The sequence below is a fragment of the Bos indicus genome, chromosome 18, assembly GCF_029378745.1.
Source record: "Bos indicus isolate NIAB-ARS_2022 breed Sahiwal x Tharparkar chromosome 18, NIAB-ARS_B.indTharparkar_mat_pri_1.0, whole genome shotgun sequence".
Taxonomy (NCBI): domain Eukaryota; kingdom Metazoa; phylum Chordata; class Mammalia; order Artiodactyla; family Bovidae; genus Bos; species Bos indicus.
Genome location: NC_091777.1, coordinates 26,305,690 through 26,328,652, shown reverse-complemented (window position 1 = coordinate 26,328,652; position 22,963 = coordinate 26,305,690). Strand labels below are relative to the sequence as shown.

The 22,963-nt window shown below is 53.9% G+C and overlaps 1 protein-coding gene and 1 long non-coding RNA gene across 7 annotated transcripts in view; one reads left to right on the top strand and one right to left on the bottom strand.

Moving 5' to 3' along the window:
• Positions 1-6,034: 6,034 nt before the first annotated feature.
• The window catches only part of KIFC3 (kinesin family member C3), a 30,330-nt gene continuing 13,401 nt past the window's right edge, over positions 6,035-22,963 (top strand). For 2 of the 4 annotated variants that reach the window (XM_070770652.1, XM_070770651.1), the window contains exons 1-4: positions 6,035-6,200; positions 8,527-8,669; positions 12,383-12,521; positions 15,446-15,648. In XM_070770652.1, the coding sequence (XP_070626753.1) occupies positions 6,035-6,200; positions 8,527-8,669; positions 12,383-12,521; positions 15,446-15,648 (651 nt within the window). Of the gene's footprint in view, positions 6,201-8,526; positions 8,670-12,382; positions 12,522-15,445; positions 15,649-22,963 lie in introns of those variants that run through there. The other 2 variants (XM_070770654.1, XM_070770653.1) reach the window with 2 other exon arrangements.
• Positions 6,577-21,904, bottom strand: LOC139177077 (uncharacterized). Of its 3 annotated transcripts, none has more exons than XR_011561492.1 (5): positions 21,595-21,904; positions 14,279-16,021; positions 12,285-12,388; positions 11,687-11,924; positions 6,577-7,351 (listed from the first exon to the last, which is right to left on the bottom strand). It is a non-coding gene; the product is annotated as an uncharacterized lncRNA (long non-coding RNA). The 3 variants fall into 3 exon arrangements; XR_011561491.1 differs by having other exon boundaries at positions 12,285-14,490; positions 14,595-16,021; XR_011561490.1 differs by having other exon boundaries at positions 12,285-16,021.

The following is a 22,963-nucleotide window of genomic DNA, read 5'->3' as shown; positions in this document are numbered from 1 at the left end:
GGCTTGCACTGGGACATCTCAGTGAGAAGATAAAACACATGAATCCATTTTTAGTAGGAGATTGGGAGTGTCCTGGTCTAGCATCCAGGACCATCTGAGGCCCAGGACCTTGGCTCTGCCTCTGGTTGAGATTCTTGACCGCCAGCCCAGTGCCTGCTCAGCAACACGAGACAGAATCCACCTGGAGCTGCACGTCCCCCTCCAGTCGGTTCATCCTCCCCTCCTGTTAAACAGGAAGAGGCAGAGAGCACCCACCCTCCTGGGATTATCTGCGGGAACCATCAGCCTGCACTGGGCTGGCTCCTGAATTTCTTTGCTCTCTCCTCCTTCCGCATGCTGGAGGGGGAATATTGCTGCTGACTCTGGAATAAAATGCCGCCTCTGTTTGGGAGACAAAGAACAGAGTGGCTCCTCCGGGTCAGCTGGCTCTCCTTGGCTGGCAGGCTCCCTGCCTCCCTGCCTCCCCCAGGCTGCTTCTGGGACATCCTCTGAGGAAGGCCGTCTGGGTCTACACCAGGAGCTGCTGTCTGCTCCGAGCCGGCATTCTGAATGTGTTTTCACTGGAGATTAAAGGAATATTTTACCTTAAAAAATCCCAAACAGCTTCCCTGCTCTGCAAGACATCTATCTCTTGAGAGGGGGTATGAGAGGGGAACAGGGCCAGGGAGGAACAGGGGGCAGCAGGTGGTGCCCTGGCTAGGGAGGCAACCTGGCCTGTGTACTCCTACTAGAGCTAGTGAGAATGTATGTGTGAAAACGGGTGTGCTGATGTGTGACAGTGCATGCATGTGCATGTGTGCTCACCAAAGCGTATGTTGTTTAGTTGCTAAGTCAAGTCCGACTCTTTTGCAACGCCATGGAGTGTAACCCGCCAGGTTCCTCTGTCCACGGGGTTTCCCAGGCAAGAATACTGGAGTGGGTTGCCATTTCCTCCTCCAGGGGCTCTTCCTGGACCTGGGATCAAACCCAAGTTTCTTGCACTGGCAGGTGGATTCTTCACCAGCTGAGCCACCTGGGAAGCCCATGAAAGTCTGTACTGGGGTTAGCAACATAGGAATGTTGCTCTGTGGAATGTGAGGAAGAGTTCAAGAGCATGTGAAGAAGCATGTACAGCATTTGTGGGAAAACAAGGGGGAAAGTCTGAACTCCATACGGGAATGTGAGTGCACATTGGAAGTGTGTGAGAATGTGCAAGTGTGCACACATACTAGCTAGAGTGTGTGTGCTAGAAAGTTTAAAAAAAAGTGTACTACTGTTTGTGAGAAACTGTGAAAGGTGGCGAAGGAGCACTTGTGAGAATTGTGTGTTAGTAGTAACTAGTGTGTGCAAAAGTTTTGTACTAGGGTTTGAGAAGGTGTGGATGAGAATGTCAGTTTAAGTGCAAAAGCATGCACGTAGGAACGAACGTTGGGATGTGTGTGAGAACTGTGAGTGTGTTCATGTGGACTGACTAGAGCGTGTGTGCAAACCTGTGAGAGCCGCCTGTATTGTATGTGAGCACGTAGGACGGCTCGTGTGCGTCTGGGGTGAGCGCGCACGTGTGCACGGGATTGTGCGGAGCGCCGGGAGACCCAGAAGAAAGGTCTGAGAGGAGCGGGCGGCCCCGCGTAAGAGTGTGAGTCTCTGTGTGTGTGCACGCGGGAGCGCGCGCGCGTGCCGCCGCCCCCCGCCGGGGTCTGAGCCGGTTGCCATGGGAACGCGCCGCGGCCCGAGTTAATCATTTCCTGTGGAAAGTGTGCGGGAGGGGCCGGAGCGGGGCGGGAGCGGGGCGGGCCAAGGAGGCGGTGGCGTGGAGCTGCCTCCCGCCGGCGGGCCGGGCCGGGCCGAGCCCCGGGCACTGCGGCGACGCCGGGATCCTGCCTCCGCCAGGCCGGTGAGTCCGGGGCTCGGGCGGGAAGAGGGAGGGCTGGGCGCTCGGGTTCCGCCCAGCCCGTCGTTCGGGGTGTCGCGTCCGGGATCCCCCTGCCCAATCCTGAGGTGGGGCGCGGGAAGGGCCGGGCCCGGGAGACTCAGACCTGCGCTATCCCGCCCCAACCCCCGCCCCCAGCGCTGTCCAGCCGGAGCCGATCAGAGCATGGGGGCGACACGTCCCCTGGAATGCGAGCAGCCTCGGGACCCCCTTTCCGATTTCAATGGCCCGGGAAAGCCGGAGATTGCCGGGGAACCGCGTGCCGGTCAGCGCCGCCCCCTCCCCGGGCCGAGGTCCCCGGGTCCGCAAGGCTCCCTTGAACGCTGCAGTTTCCAGCCCTCCCACCGCGTAGGTCCCTTGGGCAGTTGACTTTCCCCTTCGCAGGGCCGGGATGGGGTGGGCTAGCCGCAGGTTAGGAAGGAGGGCCTGGGCCGGCGTCCCCCTGGGCAGTGGGGAAATTGAGCCTTTGACAGCTGCAGCCTGGTGGGGAGGGGTTCCCAGCTGGGAGGGCCAGCCCAAGCCACCTCTGTCAGCACCCTGTTGTGAGTTAGAGCGGAACTCTGGCGCAGTGAAGGGCCTGGTCCTGGCAGATTTTAAAGAGGAAGCTGTATTTAAATTCTCAAGTACGATTTGTCACCAGCTCCCCCCCGCCCCCCCCCCCCCACACATTTGTCTCAAGGTTGGGGGTCCTGGCCACACCTGGCCTTTCGCCTTCTCTGGCTTTCTGTCCGCCTGAGGCTGAGCGAGCAACTCTGCTGGCCCAGGCTGTTCCCCATGCCCTTGATAAAAGTAGCCCTCTCCTTGGCCAGAGCGTCATTTGCGAAGAATGCAGTCTGAGAATGGGGCCCTGTATTTGCAGTGACTGGACTTGAGGGATGTGGGGGTAATGAGTTCTGCTTTCCTTCTGGGCACCAAGGAACAGAGGCTTTGAAATCTGGGTTGACCTGCGATACCCAGGATGTGTGACTGTGCGCAAGGGAGGTCCAGCCCTTGTCCACCCTCCCAGACCTTCTGCCCCCTCTCCCAGGAAGACGGAGACTATGTTTCCTGGGCAGTGGTCTCTGGGCAGTTGTCAAGTCTGTCCCTCAATCATTGCAGCAACCCTGGTCTGGGGGAAGGGGGCTGCACCTCTGCCACCCTGGCCTAAACATGGAGAGGTCGATGGGGCTCTCCTGCAGCCCGCCCCTGCGCTCACCCACCGCTGGACATAGGTCACTGAAACATTAAATTTGCGGGGGGGAGGGTTCTTTGTATATGTCAGTATTGTTCTTAATGTTGTGTATATGTATTGTCCAAACTTTACACCAACCCTATTAGGGTAGAGTTCTCCCATTTCAAAGATGGAAATACTGAGGCTTAGAGACAAAGTCATTCTCCCAGGGTTGCACATCTACTAAGTGGCGCAGCTGGGCTCTGAACTAGCTTTTGGTCGTAACCACGCCGTGCCCCCATCACCCCGTCCTATGACCTAGGTCTTTGAGTCTCCAGTCTTGGGCTGTTTGAAAGTCCTTGATGCGTTTGATTCTCACATCCCACAGACTGCTAAATTCAGCTACTTTTTCCTCTTCAGGATCTTGCACACACCCTTCCTCTTTCTTCCTGATATCTTCCTGCCTCCCAACTTCCCTTCCTGAAAGCCAAGAAATAATGTGTCCTTGTGTCCCTGCCCCGCAGGCTTAGCTGATCTCCTTAAAAGTCTTCTAGGGGCTTCCCTGATGGCTCAGCGCATATAGAATCTGCCTGCAATGCAGGAGACACAGGAGGCGCAGGTTCGATCCCTAGGTTGGGATGAGCCCTGGGTAGGGATGATCCCCTGGAGAAGGAAATGGTAACCCACTCCAGTATTCTTCCTTGGAGAATTCCCATGGACAGAGGAGCCTGGTGGGCTACAGTCCAAAGGGTCGCAAAGAGTCCAACACAACTAAGCCCAGAGGCACGTGAAAGTCTCCTTCAACCATGGAATCGACCTTCAGTGCCCTTTGCCATCTCACCTTCCAGCAGCTCAGCATGCAGGTGGAGCCTATCTCACTCCCTCCTTCTTTACCCACTGGGCAGCTGATCCTCAGGGCAGATTGTGTGCCCAGCTCTGTGCTGAGTAGCCTGGAGAAGGGGATGTCTGGCTACGTCTCCACTCCACACTGGTCTGTCTCCATTTCCTCAGCGGAGCTGCCTATAGGCAGCATTAACGTCCATTCTACCCTTTGCGCCCGCAGTCCTGACCCCTGCCAGGGAGAGGGCACCCAGGAGACTCCTCCTCCAAGGTGTCTTCCTTAATCAAGGAAGGCAGAGACCAGGACTCCCTAGCCAAGAGCCTTCTTGGGTCTTCTTCAGTCTTCCAGGGCTCAGCTCTTCGAACCTCAGGCAACCCATCCTTGGGCTCTTCCTTCTCTTGCCTCTCGATGCTTCAGTCGTTCCTGTTCCTCTGTTGACCCAGAATGTGCAGATCTCTCCTTTTCTAAATTCCACATCCTCTCTTTCCTGTCCTAGCCAACTTCTCCAAAGAGAAGGAAGTGGCAGCTTCCTCTAGCCACCTTCACCCGACCTTAGACCTTCCCAGGCCTGCCCTCTGCTCTGCTCCATTGACCTTTCTTCCAATTTGATCTGTCCGTGGCATGGTTCCCTGGTAATTGACCATCCTCTCCTCACTCCCGGTCACCTCTGAGGACTCTGCACCTGTCTGTTGCTTCTGCCACCTCTGACTTTCCTTCTCCAGCTTTCCTTCCCACTTGGAGTCACCTCTGTCCTCCCTGGTTGCCTTTCATCTTGCACTACCTTTGATGATTGGATCCTCACCTGTAGCACGGTGACCCCCATCAGCCTCTCAACTCAGTGATTTCATCTCTAGCCCTGCTGTCTTCCAAGCTTTCAGTTCAGGCTTTCGTGTGCATTCCTATCAAGGCATTCACCTAGTAAGCCTTCACCAGCTGTTTGGTGTGGATGTAGCTGCTGCTCCAGGCTGGGTGCCATGGGACTCACCCTGGGGAACCGTAGAAGGTCAGGGGGAATGGACACTGTTTAAATAGCTTTAAATAGTCTGGTAGAAAGCAATCAGTGCAGTGAGGGATGGGGAGAGTGGTCTCTAGCCCAGGTGGCATCATTAGGAAATCCTTGGGTGCCTCCAACTCCATTTTAAACCCAAAGCAAACTCCACATTACCTCTCCGAGCTGACTTGGCTTCTTTCAAACATGGCATCACTTATTGTCTGAGTCTGGGACTGTAGCTTGGTGTATCACCTTAAATGCCTTCAGAGTCACTTTGCACGCAATAGGTGTTCCATAGACTTGTAAAGTAAATTATGTCTGTCTTGTTCATTTGCTCAGTGCATAAGGGCCCTATGGGGCTTTCTACCCAGACCAGTGTTTCCTACCCCCAGCCCCATTCTCCATACCACCTGGAGCCCCCTTACCTCCTGTTCTGATTGTGAAGGTTTGTTGAAGTGTTCACCTCCCTCCTGACAGGGAGCTTTGAGGCCATGTCTCTGCTGATCAAAGAGGACCCCAGGCAGGTGCCTGGCACACAGCAGGTACTGGGTAAATAATTATTAAATGAAGAATGAATGAATCTTTGTATTTTCGAGTCCTAGCAGGGTGTCTGCCAGTCATAGTACAGTGTGAGGGGTAGTTGAATACATGAATGAGCTGATTTAAAGAGAATTTTGATGTATATAAACCTGACTTGTCAGGGCCACAGTCAGGGTCCCCTCATAATAGATTCATGGAGATGCTGTTGGAGGCCCTGGTGGTGCCTCCATGTGGGGCTGTGCCCTGTCTGTGTGCTGCCAGGCTCCGAGGGGAGGGCTGAGATGTGGGGTCTCCAGCTGTGCTGCAGGTGCACCTGGTGGGCTGCTTGCCCACCTCTGAGCCTCCCTTCTCCTTAATGAGCACCCTGAAATGGTGCTAGGCCTGTTTCATTGCGTGAGCCCAGGGGGGTCCCTGGGGGACGCTGGAATTGGGGCTTTGGGTTAACAGGTGACCCAGTCCCTTGGACCCTTGCAGATGGCAGTCTCCGATCTGCTTGGGGTTGAGGCGGGGGAAGGTGCCGGCCAGCGGGCTTCAATCTCGCTTTTCTTGCTCTCTCCGCAGGCTGCCCGGTGCCCGGAGGAGGCTACTAAGCCCCGCCGGGCCATGGTCCCGTCTCGCAGGACGTGGAACCTGGGAGCCACGCCCTCGCTGCGCGGCCTGTGGCGAGTGGGCCGGGCCGGGGAGCCCGACCCGGGGATGGCTCGCCCCGCCCCAGCCAGCCCGGCCGCCCGCCCTTTCCCACACACCGGCCCGGGGAGGTTGAGAACTGGTGAGTCCGCATTTTTAAAATGCCTCTTTATTTCCCTTCCTTCCTCCAGATACCAACGATGAGACTGGGGTTTCTCGCAAGTTCCTAGACTCAGTCAGAGCTGTCAGGTAATTACAGGGTACCGGCAGCCCGCGAGCCGGGCGTGGAGTCAGGGCGTCAATTTCTCTGGGCGCTCCTGCCCCGCGCCCGCCCGTCTGTAAAGACCGGCCCGGGACGCCGAGTTTAAACGTTAACGCAGTCTGTAGCGCGGAGCGGAGAACGCGGCGGACAGCCACGCGCTCCCTGACCGGCCGGGTCGCTGTGGCTCTGTGATCCGCCCGTCCTCGGCCGAGCACTCGTGGTCTCGCCCCGGGTTCTGCCCGCAGCTGGTAAACAAGGTAGGTACAGAGCTGCCCGGCGCCCTGCGCGGTGCCGACACTTGATCCCGCCGGGGCTCTCCGGCGGATAGCGCGGAGTGGACGAAAGGCTGTTCCCCAGCGTGGCCTGGCAGAGGGTGGGTGCCATGCGCTCCTTTTAGGTGCCATCCAAGGTGGCCCCGACAGCAGGTGGGTAGTGAGGGAGTCCCCGAGTCTGGGCCCTCCCTCCCCCTGGGGGAGCTGTCAACACGGGCTCTCCTTTCTGGGTCATGTCCCCTGGCGCTGCCAACATCAAGAAGTGGGCGGCTTCTGTGATTCCCGGTGGGGGCTAGATCATCAGGCCTGGGGAGCTGCCGTTGGGTGTCTGCCAGCCTTGGCTTGGGCAGGTCCTCCTGGAAGTGTGGGGGCAGAGGGTGTGTCTTCAGGCAGGGGGCCTTCAGGAGTTTGCTGTCTGACTGCTCCTGACCTACTGGGAGAGGGCTGTAGAAGGCCAGCCTGTCTTAAGTTAGCAGAGCCCTTCTGGGACATAAGGCCAAGCCCCTCCATGTACAGAAGGGAAAACCGAGGCCCAGAGAGGGCACATAGCAAGCTCCAGTTCCCTGTCTCCCACCTCACTTGTACCATCAGTGGCAGCCAAAGCACTGCCCTCCACGGTCTCTTCTTCGGGGACAGTAAGGCTGGGGTTGACCCTGGAGTCCTCCTGGGAAAGCTTGGGCTCTTGAATCAGGTGGCCCCAGTTGTCTGGAAGGAGCTGAAGATGGTCTCTACTCCACCAGATTGTCCAAAGGATTAAGACTGTAATATGAATGAATAGTATTGCTTTTCTGGCTTAAAAAAAAAAAGAAAGCAAGAATTGAAAAACAAAAACATGTTATCTTGGAAAGCCAAAAAAAAAAAAAAAAAACCACAGAAAGGTATAAAAAAGAAGACTCACCTAGAAGCTTGTCACTAAACATTTTATATAGTTCCTTCCAGTCCTGCATGTGCATATTGCTCTCTTAAATTAGTATTATGAGGCTTATATGACCATACAGACTTTTATCCACTTTTAAAATTTAAGACAAAGGTCCAATGAAATCCTGTGTGTGAAATGCCAATCATGGTGCCTGCCACTGGGTAGAGTTTCAGCCAGTATGGGTGTCCCTAGGCCCCTCTACCCGCCCCCCCCCCCCCCCCCCCCACTTACTGCCACTTGGAGAAGGGACAGCAAGCAGAAGGTGGGTTAGCACATGGGATTGGAACACTGGCTTCAGGTGACCCTGGGCATATTATTAACCCTTCCGGGCCTCCGGTTCACACCTCTCAGGGTGTCCCCTCTCCCATCCCGTCCAGCCCCACAAGCTGCGGTGGAGGGCTGGGGATTAGGGGTGAATGGGGTATTGAAGCCACAGTCAGCCCTCTCCCGCCATCCGGTGAGGGAGGCGATGTGTCAGAGACTCGAGAGGATGTGCTTTAACTGGTCCTGGATGCGCTTTTGAAGGCCGCGAGGACCAGGCCACCCAGTGTGGGGTTGCTCTTTATGAAGGCAGGGGAGAAATTGCCACCTAGAGGCGGCTTTGGTAATGAGGTCACGGCCCCGGGGTGCACCTCCTGTGAGGATTAGCACGGCTGGGGTGGCGTCGGCTTCCTTCTGCTGCTCTCTGTAGTGGGTTGCTGGTGGGCACGTGCCAGCCCTAAGGCCACCGTGGAGGGAGAGGAAGCCGCCACCTCCGGGGGGAGGTCTTGGGCGACCTCCTGCAGAGGATCCCCTGGCGGTTTGTGGTGAAGAAAGAGCGCAGCCCCTGCTCAGCGCCAGGCCTTCCCTCTGTGCCAGGCAAGCATGTGAGGGCGTGTGAGTCCCTCCTGGCGGTGCCTGGGCCGCCCTGAGTGTGTGAAAGGGGAGCTAAGCCTCAGCTCTGGCCACTGATCCCTGGCCAGCAGCCTCCAACCAGCATCCGGCATCTCACCTGTCTCCTCTTGTCCTGGGACAGGGCGTGGAAAAGATAGCCCGGCTGGCGGTGACGAGGACTCGGGCACCCGAAGTGCAGCTCGCCCGGCCCTGGCTCAGTGCCGAGCCCTCAGCGTGGACTGGGCTGGCCCCGGGAGCCCCCACAGGCTCTACCTGACCCTGCAGGTAAGTCCAGGGGCTGTCAGAAAAGCCAGGTGTCTAGCCGGGCAGGTGTGCCATGGCCCTTTGAATACCAGCCGCTCGGCTCCTCTGGGGAAGGAGGCCACGAAGGAGATGGGTCTCACACCTCCTGCCAAGCTCCTCATAGCACACCCACTGGGAGCCTGCCTACATGGGACAATTTGCTTTATTAGGTTATCTGGCGGGAAATCTCACAGGAGATGACAGGAGCTTCTCAGCCACGCCCTGACTGAAGTGTTAAAGTGGGAAATGTGGGGCCTTCAGTGAGAAGCTATTAGAAAGATGGGCAGGATTTTAGGGGAGCTGTATATTCCCACTGGGGCATATGAGTCCATGGGGGCAGCGATACTTAAATTTCCTCATTTAAAGTGAGGACTTTACCAAAATTTGATTTCTTTTCTCTTGCAGTCATCACTGCAAGTCAGTTATCATGGGACTTTCAAAACACTGACTTTACATTTATATGTATAGTATTTGGTTGTAGAATGAAGACGTCCTAATAGCAGTAATAATATTTACTGAACGCTGGCTTTATACCAGACATTGTGGCATATATTATATGTCTCACATCAGTCCAAGACATAGTTACTGTTTTATGAGTGAAGTAAAGGAGGCTCAGAGAGGTTAAGTGACTTGCTACTGGTCACACAGCAAGCTGGGGTCTGAACATGATCAGCTTTAAAAATGGTATAAAGAACTCACACATGTGGCATGTAATATCTAGAAACTGAATGTCTCCTGTGGTCCTGTGTCTTTGAGAAATCCACTCTTAATTTATTTATCTTTTCTATACAACTACTTGATTGCGTTTATACAGTTTTTATTCTTTATTTTTGCCTTCTATTCTGTGACTAGCTCTTTCCCTCAACAGTGAGTCTTGGTGATTTCTTCATGCCTGTCAATATATAGAGAACTGTTTCATTCTTTTAAACTGCCGCATAATATTCTACTTCAGGGTTTATCTCACTGATCTTCTGTATGGTTTCTGATTGCAAAGAGCTCCTTAAACAAATACCGATGCATTTGTGCACCTAAAACTTTGAGCAATTTCAGGATAGCACAGGCTCTGCAGTTTTATTTTTGCTGTACCACACAGCATGTTGGATCTTAGTTTCCTGACCAGGGATTGAACCTGAGGCCTTTGCACTGGAAGTGCAGAGTCTTAACTACTGGACTGCCAGGGAAGTCCTTGTAATTTTTTAAATGGATGCATCTGTTAACAGATATTTTTGCAAGTGCCTACTCTGTGTTAGAAGACTGTGCTGGCACACAGCCAAAAAGAGAAATAGACCCGGCAGTCTAGCAGAGAGGCCAGGATGGGCAAACATTGACATAATGGCTGAGGATGAAGGATCAGAGTTATCAGGAGGTGTTGCCAAGGCCCCTCCCCACAAGAAAGACTGTGTGTGGCAGGGGCTACCTTGAAGGGACCCATGCAGATGGAAGGCAGGGTGGGTGTGGGAGATAGGTGCCCTTTGAACGTGTGGCTTCAAGTCCTGATCTGAACATGAACCCCTTGCTTGTTGCTTCAGAGATAGTCTTGGGCTTCCTGGTTTTTCTCATCCCCTCTGGTGTGGTTCATCTGAAGATAGAACTGAATGGTCCGTTTTTTTTTTGTTTTTTTTTTTTTAACTGTAAGTTCTGCTAGAAATGCAGGTCTGGTGCAGGAACAGTTAAAAAAACTGGAGAATCATTTTTTTTTTTTTTAATCGAACTCAAGCCATTGGTAGTTAAATCGGGAGGTGGTCAGAAACAGGCAGCCTTGAGTTGGGTGGAGGCTCTGTTCTTGAATTTTGATTATGGGCTGTTGGGTTGTGGTTGCTGCTGAGTCCTGGGGTCAGCAGATCTACTGAGGATGTGAGACGCTGCCGCCAGCCACCAGTTTCCACATGCGTGTTCTTCTGGGCTGGTGAAGCTTCGTTATGTTTATAGGAGCTTCGAGATGGGGGTTGTGAGGCTCAAACAGGGACCCAGACCCAGTGAAGTGACCTGGTGGGCTTGGTGACCTCCCCCACCAGCTTCTCAAGCAGTTAAAACCCGAGTTGCTTCGTTTGGAGGCTGCAGAAATTCCCAACCCCCAGGGGCCTGTCTGCCCTTCCTGTGGCTTGGCCAACCGGCCAGAAATAGTGTAACCTTTGCTCTGGACGGCAAATGGAAACTTCCAGCTGCCGCTGTTGCCGCCAGTGACAAGGCTGCTCGTGCTGGTGTGGCAGTTGGTCAGAGGGTGGGGATAAAATTAAGTCGGCGGGAATTTTCCTAAATACGAGACATGATCACGACCGTTCCTTCTGGAGTAGAAAGTGGAGTTTCTGTTTTAAGAATGGGACGATGAAGCTTTAGGGAGGGTTAAGTAACTTGCCCATGGTCACACAGCTCACCTGAGTCAGGCTGCACACCCAGGCCTTTCCGACTCTAGATTTGGAATATTTTTTAAATATAGCAGTTGTCTTTTTGTTTTGAATAAGGTTGGCACAAAGACACACCAAAAAGTGCCTGTAATCTCCCATTCTGGATAGCTTCTGTTATCAAAGGTAACAAAGCAGAACACCACAGATGCTTACAAGCTTAAAAATACAAATGCCAGAAAGGTTCAGAATGAAACATAAAGCCTTTCCTTTCTCTCCACTTTCTCTTGCAACAAGTTTCTTTTGATTTCCCCAGAGTTTGCGTGTGTGCACAGTTTCTCAGTCATGTCTGACTCTTTGCTGCCAGGCTCCTCTCTCCATGGGATTCTCCAGGCAAGAATACTGGAGTGGGTTGCCATTTCCTCCTCCAGGGGATCTTCCCGACTCAGGGACTGAGCCCACATCTCCTGCATTGGCAGGTGGATTCTTTACCACTGAGCCGCCAAGGAAGCCCACCCCCCAAATTTAGATGATACCCCTGTAACATCACCCAGCCTCCAGAGGAAACCAGATTTGGAGAGGGAGGGGCAAGCCTCTTTTATTTCCATTATCCTTAAATGGGATTACACCTTACCTGTGGTTCTGTTCACACCTTACCTGTTGTCCTGTGTGAGTTGCACGTGATTTTCTCTGGTTGAAAGCCTCTTTCTGCCTCTCGCCTCATCTCCCTGCCAGTTCACTGGTCTCTTCTCTCCAGCCTTCTTTGCCTTGATTCCTCCTTCCTGGAGACAAGGTCTCATGGTCCCAGATAGCCATGCCTGCACGTGGACCATGGCCTTGCCCTGCTCATGTGGACCTGTGTGCCCGCTCCTTGGCAGTCCCAGGCTGGTGCTGTCTGCAGGGGGATGGAGGCAGCTGACGTCACGGGTTGGGGTTGTTGCCCTGAGACTGCCGTGTGCCTGTTGGGGCTGGACAGGCCTGTGAATGGTGGGTCGAGGGTACACCTGAAGCAAGCAGGCCACTGCACTGGTGACTCAGGGCTCACAGGTCGGCCAGCTGAACTTCACTTGAGGATTTCTATGTGCCCAAGAACCTTGTTTGCTGGTCCTGAGGGCCGGCTGCCAATGAGGGCCAGGGGAACTCACTGCCCCTTCTCGCTGTGAGATCTGGGCGCATTTTCTTCCAGACTCCGGGCCTCCTTGTTCCCATCTACCCACACAGTGAGGGGTGGACCGGCTAGGTCTGGGGGCCTCACCAGCTCCGGGAGCATGCACCATCCTCAGGCTCCACTGGGGTCCCCTCCCCACTGCGATCCCCCCTCTTCACGTGAGGATTCTGATTGTGTCTTGGCAGCAAGCCCTGCAGGACAAGGGGTGCGAGAGCAAGAGTCAGGGGACGAAAGAAGAGAAGCCCCTGAAGAGGCAGGCACCGGCCCCCAGGAGGGACCGGGAGGCCCAGGAAGCTGGTGGCGCCATGAATGTAGAGAAAACAGGTAAAGGAAGTCTGCCCACCCGCCTGGCACAGCCCTGGCTAACACTGGTGTCGGAGGGGAGGCTCTTGTCCCCAGACATTGTCCTCCTCGCCTGGAGTGGCCGCCTTGACATGGAACTCGGAGACCCCAGCCTGCTCATCCTGACTCCAGGGACACCTTCCTCCCGGTGCCGCTGGGTGCCAGCCGGTGATAAGCAGCTTTGGCCAGCACATGCTGGGGTTGAATTTCCCTGCTTTTTTGTCTTTTCCCCAGCGCCTGTCAAAAGCAGGGCAAGGGTGGCAGCCGCGAAGACGCCACCGCCTGCAGAGAGAGGCCTGACCCCCTCCACTTGTGTATCTGTGGGTCCGTCAGGGACCCAGAGGCCCTAGGACGGGGATTTGCTCTGCTGTGTCGAGGCTGGGAAAGAGGAGCTGATGGCTCCAGTCTTTTCCGGCGAGGCTGACAGTTCTGGAAGATTCTGTGGGCCCCCTTTGTGGAGTTCCCCAGCAGGAACCCAGAGCCCAGCAGCTATTGGGGAAGGGCATTCTCAAGAAGCCCGAGGGGAAGGCCAAGAGTGAGTGGGGAAAGGAGCTGGCCGTCCTCTTATTTGCCTTCTCCTGTCACCAGAGATTGATTTGTGTCTGAACTTGCAAGGTGGAAGGAGCCACCCCCTTCTCTGAGGTTGATCCAGGGCCTCCTTCACCTGTCTTGGCCCAGCATTCATTTGGGGCCGGGTGTTGGGGTCTGGCCAGGCTGTGGAAGCAGGGCCATTGTCCAGCCAGTCCAGAGTTCTGACTCTGGTTTGTGGGTCCGGGGCTGAGCTTCCCCGAGCCTGGGTGCCCTTGAGGGGCAGTGTCCAGGCAGGGTCTCAGAGAAAGAAACTGTCTTCTGAGAATGTGGATGGACAGCTGACCTACTATGATGGTGCAGTGGTCCCTTAGCCCCCTTTTAAGTTCTCCTTTAATCGCATCTCTCCCTTCTCTGCTGTTCTCTGTTAGCTTCCTCAAGGTCTTTTCCTCCCCAGTAAATGCTCTCCAGGCCCCTTGCGGCTCCCTTGGCACATGGGCACCATGCCAAGGTTAGGATGAAGCACCCCGGCTGTGGGCTGAGGGTGAGATGAGCCGTGTTCCAGCAAGGAGGGCTATTCCAGTCTTGTTGGGCAACACACCCGTGTACCCCTCATGGGTTCCAGGTGCCTGCCCAAGGTTGCCTCTTTGGACAAGGACCATGGTCCCTGTTTCACAAGGGAAGCCCCAGAGGGATCTTCCCACCCAGCTCTGAAGTGGCAGTGCCAACTCTTGGACCTAGAGCTGAGAGCGTTTCCTGCCACCCCATGGCAATCTGCAGAGAGCACAGGGCTGTGCTGGTCACATGCTGTCTATGGCAGCTCTGGGTGCTGGCCTGGAAGCATCCATCTGACCTCGAGCTCTCTAGAACAGAGAGCAGAAGCCTGGCCAGCTGTGTGTGGCATGCATGCTGTGTCACATGCAGGCCGCTTGGCCAGAGCCCCCTGGCCAACCAGCGTTGGCCCCCGTTCCGGCTCTCCAGAAGGCCTTGAGTCAGAGCCAACCCTTGGGGTTGGGAGGAAGGGAAAGGGAGTCTGTGTGTGTAGGGCCTGCTCCTTCAATAGTGGATGTCTTCTCACTGTCCACCCCTCCTGGGCCCAGTGCTGAGCTGTTCTGTCCAGCCTGGAATCAGTGCCATATGTGCCCCATGTTCCCGCTTAGTCCAAGAGCCAGGCTGCCGTTTCAGCTTCTCTGCCGTCTCATTGAACACACCTGTCACCTTCCTGTGGGTTGAAGCTGGGCTGTGTGACTTCAGGTGCAGATGGCTTTGTTTCTGGAGTCTGGGGTCTCCCCGCCATCCTGCCCACACAGGGCTGCAGCTTCTGGGACCTCATGTGAGGGAGCCTGGACGCTCTGGTGCTCCGTGAGGGTGGAGGCTTGCAGCAACTCTTCACGCCTCTCTTGGACACTTCATCCTGCCTCACCTACTTTGGCCAGGACCCGGATTAGGCTGCCAAGGCGGGAGGCAGATCCCTGCCCTTCCAGCCTCTCCTCTGTCCACTGCCCCACCCCCTTGCCAGCTCCCCACCTGCAGAGACAGTGGTCCTTCTTGGTGCCATCAAAGCAGGCTGTGATGGGCATGCCAGGCCCCATTAGCAGGTCCCAGGCCTTGATTCTGTGTCTCTGTCCTGTCCGTCTGTCTGTGTCTCTTCTGCTGGTGACAGGATGGTGGAAGGCGGAGACCCCCCGCCCACCCCAGTATTTATCCCTCCCTCTTGCCTGTGTGGTCCCTGTACTCAGTCCCACAGGGGTTGCCTGGGAGCACGCTTGGTGATGTTCCTGCTTGTATGCTGCTGCGTTTGTTCCTGTGTCCTGGTCTGTCTGTCCCTTGCGCACGCACACCTCCGCCTGCTCTCTCTCTCTGTGCAGTGATCACTCCCTGCGGAGGGCAGGGGCCAGGCTGGTGAGCCCCCACCTCTCTTCTGTACTCTGGAGAAGGTTTGGGGCGTAAAGAAATCATTTTCCACCAAGGATAGTGTTTTCCGGGGAGACAACAGCGGTTGCCAGAGGCACATCTTTCTCAACTGCAGGTCCCTGCAGGCTGGCCATGGAGAGGATATTGCCCATCAAACCTAGAACATAGGCTTTGGGGGAGTAATGAGTGGAAGTTGCTTTCCTGACTCCTGGTCCAGGCAGTTCTACCCACCAGAAACTTCCCACTAAAGTGGCTTCCTCCAAGGCAGGCCCTGGAGGCCCCCCCACTAACCCACCGGCACCCGCTAACTCCTGCTGCTACCCCAGCCCTTGCCCAGCTCCTTTGTCCCCTCTGCTTACATCCACTCCCCATCCCCATGGTCCATCCTGCCATGACAGGCCCCCTGTCCTCAGCCAGGCTGAGGCCTCTGCTGCCCCGCTGATCAGCCGCTACTTTGCTCATAGGTGGGAGGCCCTTTGGCAGCGGGAGGTGCTCAAGCCTGTCGGGGTCACCCAGTGCCGCCCCCGTGGTACATAGGATGGTGGAGGCCATGTCCCAGCTGCGGGAGGAGAAAGCCCAGCTGCAGGAGGAGCTGGTGGCCCTGCGGGAGAGGCTGGCTGTCCGCGACAGTGAGCAGCAAGCCGCGTCCACGCAGCTGCAGAACCAGGTATCTGGGGAGGGTGGGACGGGCTGAGGCCACTGCCCACCGTGGAACAGGTCGGAGGACGTCGCCCAGGGTACCTGGGACCCTCCAGGCCACCCGCACAATGGACAGATGGGGTCTCCTCCCCTGGCTTGGGAACACACGGAGGCCTGGGCCTCCCGTCCTGGTCTTCCACGTGCCGTTCCTCGTGGTTACCAGGGGGCCAGATCCGCATCTCCATGAGTGACAGGCAGCATGTGTAGACGTGGGCGGAGCAGGAAGGCGCAGGGATATTCCTGCTCTGAGGCTGGTGCTGAGTCCACTCCATCTTCTGAGGTGGCCTGGCTCGGGCAGCCCACATGGACCAAACTCATCGCAGAGGTCGCCCCATGGAAAACTGGCAGGAGAAGAGAGGCTGGGGTGTGTACCAGGGAGAGAAGGGAGCTCGCAAATCTCTGGGAGCCAGAGAAAGCAAAGGTTCATGCTGGCCAGTGTTGTCTCCTGCATTAGCTGGCCAGGAGGATGCTGGGGATGCCACAGGCCCTTTGGGCTGACCCCTGGCCTTCACCCGAGTGCCTGGCCAATTCACTCTTTCCCACCATCACGTGGGCCCCGAGGCCCCTTTCCTGGGGCTCAACTCCCCACTCTAATCGTCAGTGTCTCTCAGGCCTGAGTCTGACCTTTCCCACTTCCCCAAGCTCCCCAGCCCTGTCTGCACACCATCTCCGTGTTGGAACCTGTGCCTGCGCTCCTGGGCCTGGCTCTCTGTAGAACGCCCTGCCTTCAGGTGGACCAGCTTCTTTCTCTGTGATTGCCCAGCCTGTGGATCTTCTGTTCCTCATTACTGGATGCCGTGACTTGTTCTCAGTTCCGGGGGCAGCGGATTATTTTCATGCACTTTTATTTATTTTTTTATTTTTGGCCGCACTAGGTCTTCGTTGCTGCATGTGGGCTTTCTCTAGTTGCAGCCAACGGGGGCTGTTCTTCGTTGTGGTGCACAGGCTTCTCATTGTGGTGGCTTCTCTTGTGACGGAGCACAGGCTCTAGGTGCGCTGAGGTTCAGTAGTTGTGGCACACGGGCTTAGTTACTCTGTGGCATGTAGATTCTTGTCCACTGCGCCACCAGGGAAGTCCTCATGCACTTTCCAGATGCAGCGTTTTGGAAAAATGCTTATAAGTGTATCCTCAGGCTCTCTCTGTCCTGACCACCCGTCCTTTGCTGAGTTGGGTGGGCCTCCCTGGGGCCTCCCTGGTGCCCAGTCTGTCTGTCTCCTCGTACATTGACCCCACTGTTTGCTGCCCTGGGCTGGTGTGCCCCACTCGTGAGAGCTCTTCACGGCAGGTGTAACACACCAACTTTGTATCACCGTTACCTCCTGCCTTCCTGCCTCAGATGGCTGCTGGGTGCCTGGTCTGTACAGGCACCCAGCTGAGCAGTGGGGGTGCCCAGGTGGACAGGCATGCCTTGGCCTGTGGCAGCTGCAGTCTAGGGGAGGACAGACATTTGTCACTTGCATTTATGTAAAGGTGGGAGAGTAACGAAGTCTCTGCTGGCGGGCGCACACAGAGGGCATGCGGGCCCTTACCAGATGCCTTTGTCAGGGAGATCAGGACCTGTAGCGGGGAGAGCTCCTCCTTCCCCGACTTCCCTTGGTTTAGTTTGTCTGGGCACTTCACTTTTGAAACAAGTTTTGTTTTTTGAAGAAGTTTACTGAGATAGAATTCACATTCCATAGAACTCATCCGTTTAAGGTATACAATGTATGGTCTTAAGTATATTAAGGTGATGATGCAGCCATCACCACTGTCTAATTTTAGAACATTTTTGTCACCCTTCAAAGACCTATTAAGTCACTCCTCATGTCCCCTTTCCCCCAACCCCTGGCAACCACTGCCCAGCTTTCTGGGTTTTTAAAAAATCTTTTGGCCTCACCGCATGGCATGTGGGATCTTAGTTATCTGACCAGGGATCAAACTTGTGTCCCCTGCATTGGCAACATGGAATCTTAACCACTGGACCACCAGAGAAGTCCTGTGCCCTGCTTTCTGTTTATATGGATTGATATTTTCTGAACATTTCATATAAATGAAATAATATGTGGCCTATTGTGACTTTAAACAAATGTTTGTGTGTGTGCATGCTAAGTCTCTTCTGTCATGTCTGATTCTTTGTGACTCTCATGGACTGTAACCCACCAGACTCCTCTGTCTTTGGGATTCTCCAGGCAAGAATACTGGAATGGGTTGCCGTGCCCTTCTCCAGGAGATCTTCCCAACCCAGGGATCGAACCCACATCTCCTGTGGCTCCTGCATTGCAAGCAGATTCTTTACCACTGAGCCACCAGGGAAGCCCCTAAATGAATGTTTAAGAAACATTTTTTTTTCCCTTTAATTAGCAAAATTGACTTACTTTTTAGACGGGAAGCTGAGTGTTAAGCATCTCAGCCTTTTTGGTGTCTTTGAGCTGCAGCTTTCCAGGCAGTCCTGACCCCTTCCCTTATCCCAGCCTCCACTCCTCTGGATGATCTGGAGAATTCAGAATGGTTCCCGGTCTTGGGTCATGTTTTATTCCTGCAAGCTCTTGTCTGAAAAAGTATCTCAGGAGATGCGCCTGAAGGTTCAGGTCTCTGAACCACTCTTGGAAGGGTCTGACCCTGTGGAGCTGAGGGGCCCGGAGTCCCATCCACGTCCTGACTTTGGCACTGCTCATCAGCTGCGTGACCTTGGGTTAGTTAATTACCACTCTGCACCTCAGTTTCCTCATCTGTAAAATGGACATAATAACAGTATCTGGTGAGAGGACCAGTGTTATTGGTGTCACCGCCATCAGTACCCTCACTGTTACTGGGAGGAGTGTTGGATTTGGAATCACGTGCGCAGGGTTTGAGTACTGGCTGTGCAGCTGTAGTAAGTCACTTCCTGTCTGAGTCTTCATTTACCCATCTCTAAACTGGGTTTAATAGATGTTGCTTCATGGTTACTGAGCAGCTCAGTTGTGAAACTGGACAGAAGAGTGGACCATAAACTGTAAAATGCTGTGCCTCGTGAGGTGTCACGTCTGTGTGCTCTGGTTTCCTGTCAGCCTCACTGTGATTTGACACAGATTGACCTTCTTGGCTTTTCTATATGTTGCTTCTCTAAGAAAAGCCCACCGTGGAGTACCCTCCACCTCATTCTCAGGATGCCTCCTGGTTCCCATTCTTGTCTAGACTTGTCTTTGAACTCAACTGGCTTTGCCATGTTGCTCTTCCTGAAAAGCCACGTGGCCTAGTAGTTAAGACTGAGGGCTCTGCAGGGGCTCCAATTCTAGCGCCAGCACTTAATAGTCCAGTGACCTTGAGCAAGATTAACCAAGGCTTAATCTCTTGGGACCTCAGTTTTTCCTCCTGTAAAATGGAGATAATAATAGTATGTACCTCAGAGGATTGAGGGGTTCAAAGTAAAGATCTAATCAAGAAATCATTGCCAAATCTAATGTCATGAAGCTTTCTCCTTGTTTTCTTCTAAGAATTTTATATATAGTTTTAGCTTTTGTGTTTAGATCTTTGATCCATTTTGAGTTAATTTTTGTATATGGTGTTAGTAAGTGTCCAGCTTCATTCTTTTGCGTGTGGATATCATTTTCCCAGCACCACTTGTTGAAAAGACTATCCTTTCCTCATTAGAAATCTTAACACCCTTGTCAAAAATCAGTTGACCAGATATATGAGGGTTTATTTCTAGGCTCTCTGTCCTACTCCATTGGTCTATATATCTGTCTTTATGCCAATTCCACACTTTTTGGTTTATTGGAGCTTTGTTGTAAGTTTTGAAATCAAGGAGTGTGGGTCCTCCAACTTTATTCTTCTTCAAAATTGTTTTTTTTTTTTGAAATCTTCTGAGATTTCATATGAATTTTGGGATGGACTTTTCTATTTCTGCAAAAAATGTCATTAGGATTTAAATAGAGGTTGCATTGAATCTATAGATTGCTCTGGGTAGTGTTGACATGTTAGCAATATTGTTTCCAAACTACGAATGCAATGTGTTTCCATTACCATTATCATCTTTAATTTCTTCCAGCAACGTTTTATAGTTTTTAGTGAACAAGGTTTTGCCTCCATCGTTGCTTTATTTCTACATATTTTATTCTTTCTGATGCTATTGTAAATGAAATTGTTTTCTTAATTTCCTTTTTGTATTGTCCAGTATTCGTGCATAGAAACACAACTGATTTTTAATGTGTTGTATCCTGCAACTTGGCTGAATTTATTAGTTCCAGTTGGCCTGATTTTTTTAATGCTCAAGTTAGTTGCCACCATTTAAATCTTAGTTAAGTTCGTATAAAAACCTCAGCTTCCTTTTTTTTTGTCATAAAATATTGGAAGATGTGGCACCTCCGGGCCGACATTCCCACATGGTAGCCGCTGCCTGGAGCCCAGTACCCAACTCCTGCCTTTGGTGGAAGGGAGCACCCTTCAGTGAGCCCCAGCCTGTGCCACCTTTGCTGCCCCGTGCCCTGCCTTTCAGCTCACTCACTCAGGCATTCAACACTCTTCTATATGTGTTTACTGAGCACCTACTGTATACCAGCTGCCATTCTAGGCACTGGGAGTACACCGCTGACACAATAGACAAATATCTCTGCCTATCTGAACTTTCATTCTGTTAATAGAACTCATTACGGTGCTGGGCCCTGTCCTAAGCACTTTGCATATATGTTATCTCTTGTAATCTGACTTAATCCTCCAGACCTCCTCGGTAAGGTAGCCTCACTCTACAGCCAAGGATATGGAGAGAGGCATGGTGGACTTGAGATATATCCATGGTTTTCCAGCACATTAGGGCAATGTCTGTATTAGAAAGCTGGGCAAGTCCGGCCTGAGAGTCCATGATCCCAGTGACCCTTGGTGGCAGAGAACTCACATGTGAAAACCCAGCAGTAGAGGCAGGGTGGGTGGACGTAGCCAGACAGGCTTGGTCATTGGTCACATATGTAGGCAGCCAGGAGTCAGGTCTCGTGGAATGGGGAGTGTGTTGGGGGCAAGACAGTATGCTTCCCGGGGCTGCCCCTCAGGCCTCTGGACTGTGTTTCCTTGGGGCTGTCTGGATTGCAGGCCCTCTCATTTTCCCAGCTCAGGAACCCCTTGGTCTCGCCACTGGGACAGCCCTCTGTTCCTCCAAAGACAGCTGATGATGGAGGGCCAGGCTTGGTGGGAGGTCGAGGGTAGGTAATCAGTAGGTTGTCTGCATTGAGAGGTGCAGACAACCGGGAAAACGCAGACCAGCTCGAGCAGCCCCACCCTCTGCTGAGCCTGCTTCTGCTGGGAGATGTAACTATGGGTTGGCGTCAGGTCAGCAGACGGGCCCCATCTCCCAGGTCTCCCCTGAGGCTGCCCTGCACCAGGCCTGTGACTCAGTTTCTCTGGATGATGAGGAGACTGAGCTCAGGCAGTGTGTGTATGTTAAGTCGCTTCAGTCATGTTCGACTCTTTATGACCCATGGACTGTATTTCCTCTGGGATTCTCCAGGCAAGAATACTGGAATGGGTTGCCATACCCTCCTCCAGGGGAGCTTCCCAACCCAGGGATCGAACCTGTGTCTTTTATGTCTCCTGCACTGCCAGGCAGATTCTTTACCACTGGTGCCACCTGGGAAGCCCCAGGGAGAGTGTTGCACAAACTCAGCCTGGTCCCTTCTCAGCCTGGGGTTGCCTGCGTGCTGTTCTGGGGGTCGTCACGGCAGCCTATTAGGAGCCTGCTTGGCCTTCTGGCTGACTCTTTGAACCCTCTTTGTGTACAGATGCTGGTATGGTGGCTGATTCAGAGCTGTGCTGGGTGGGCGGGCGGGGGGGGGCCTGTGGGGCCCCCTCCAACAGGAAGCTCTGCCCTCTGGTCAGGCTCACCCTCAGCTCCCCGTCTCTGCTCTGAGCCTGCCTCTTGTCGCTGTCTCCATTGCCCACTGTTTTCCCTGACTCTCAGGGACTCACCTGTTCCACTTCCCAGGCTGGGAGAAAGCTGCCATCTTCCCCGTGGCCCCCCCGCTAAAGCTGAGCCCTCTTTGTGGTGGGCATGGATCCTGCGCCTGGGCAGCACGTGTTCTTCACTCCCAGGCCCCTAGTGGAGCTGGCCAGCTAGGGCGCAGCCACCGCACGCCATGGGGTGGTTGCTGCCTGACCAAAGGTGTTGGTGTGTCCCCCACTGCCCGACACAAGCCGGGAGAGGACGAGGGTCTCACATCTCTGACAAGAGGGGCCTTTTACAGCCTCTTCCTCATGCCCTACCTCACCCCTAGCCTGGGCCCCCAGGGCAGCCTCTGCCTTTTGGGGGTACCCCTCTGAAATTCCAGAGAGAGGCTTGGTGCTCCTAGAGTTCCGATTGTGATGTAAGAAGAGAATAGGAACTGGGCTGCAGGCAGGTGGCAGGTAAGCATCCTGACCACCCCCCTCAGGTAAACACTGGAAACCCCCACTTTCTCTGCACTGGATCTGAGTGCCAGTGGTGTCGGGGACACACGAAGTCTGAGCACCCCTAGCCCGGTGCCAGGGAAGCAGTCTGTTGGGGCACCAACTCTGTGCAAGTGGATCTTACTGGGTGATTTCTGAGGAAGGGGAGGGAGGTGGGAGACCCCAACCTTTCAAAACGAGGTGGACTCCCACCTATTTCAGGGTGGGAGGAGTACAAGAGAAATATATATTCTTTGAGACTTAAAAATTACTGCAAAGTGCTAAACGTCTGTCAAACATAATCCTGCTATCCAGCACCCTCTACTTTCTTGTATTGCAAATCCAATTTTGTTTTTGTATTTTTCTTTGACTTAATACATTGAGGAGCCATTCCCTACATCATTTAAAATTCATGATAAGCATATAAGCAACAATTACACAGTAGTGTATGAGTGCATTTACCGTGACCCACCTAAGCAGTCCCCTGATGCTGGGCATTCAGGTTGTTGCCAGTTTCATGACTAAGGAATGATAGGCTGCTTTATTCAAACTCCCCTCTAGGGCAAAGGGACTGAACGCTCTGTGTGTCAGGCTCTTAACAGAAGGGGGCGTTGGAGTGGGCAGAGAAGTGGCATAGGCTTTGCTACCTGCCTTGGTCCACGTCCAGTGCATTGCTAGGAAGGAATGTGCTGGTGGAGCAGGTGACAGAGGTGACCTTCTTGGGTGCCCTCCCTTAAGTCACCTGCTTGCCAGCCAGCAGGCTTTGGGCAGCCAGGTTGGTCCTCCCAACCCCTCTCTGGGTCTTGGGTCTTGTACTCCACCTCCTCAACTATAAGGGAGCAGCTCGCTGGTGTCACTGGTCTTTTCCTCGGAGGTGGGGTCACGCCTGTTACCCAGTTCCTCCCCCAACCCG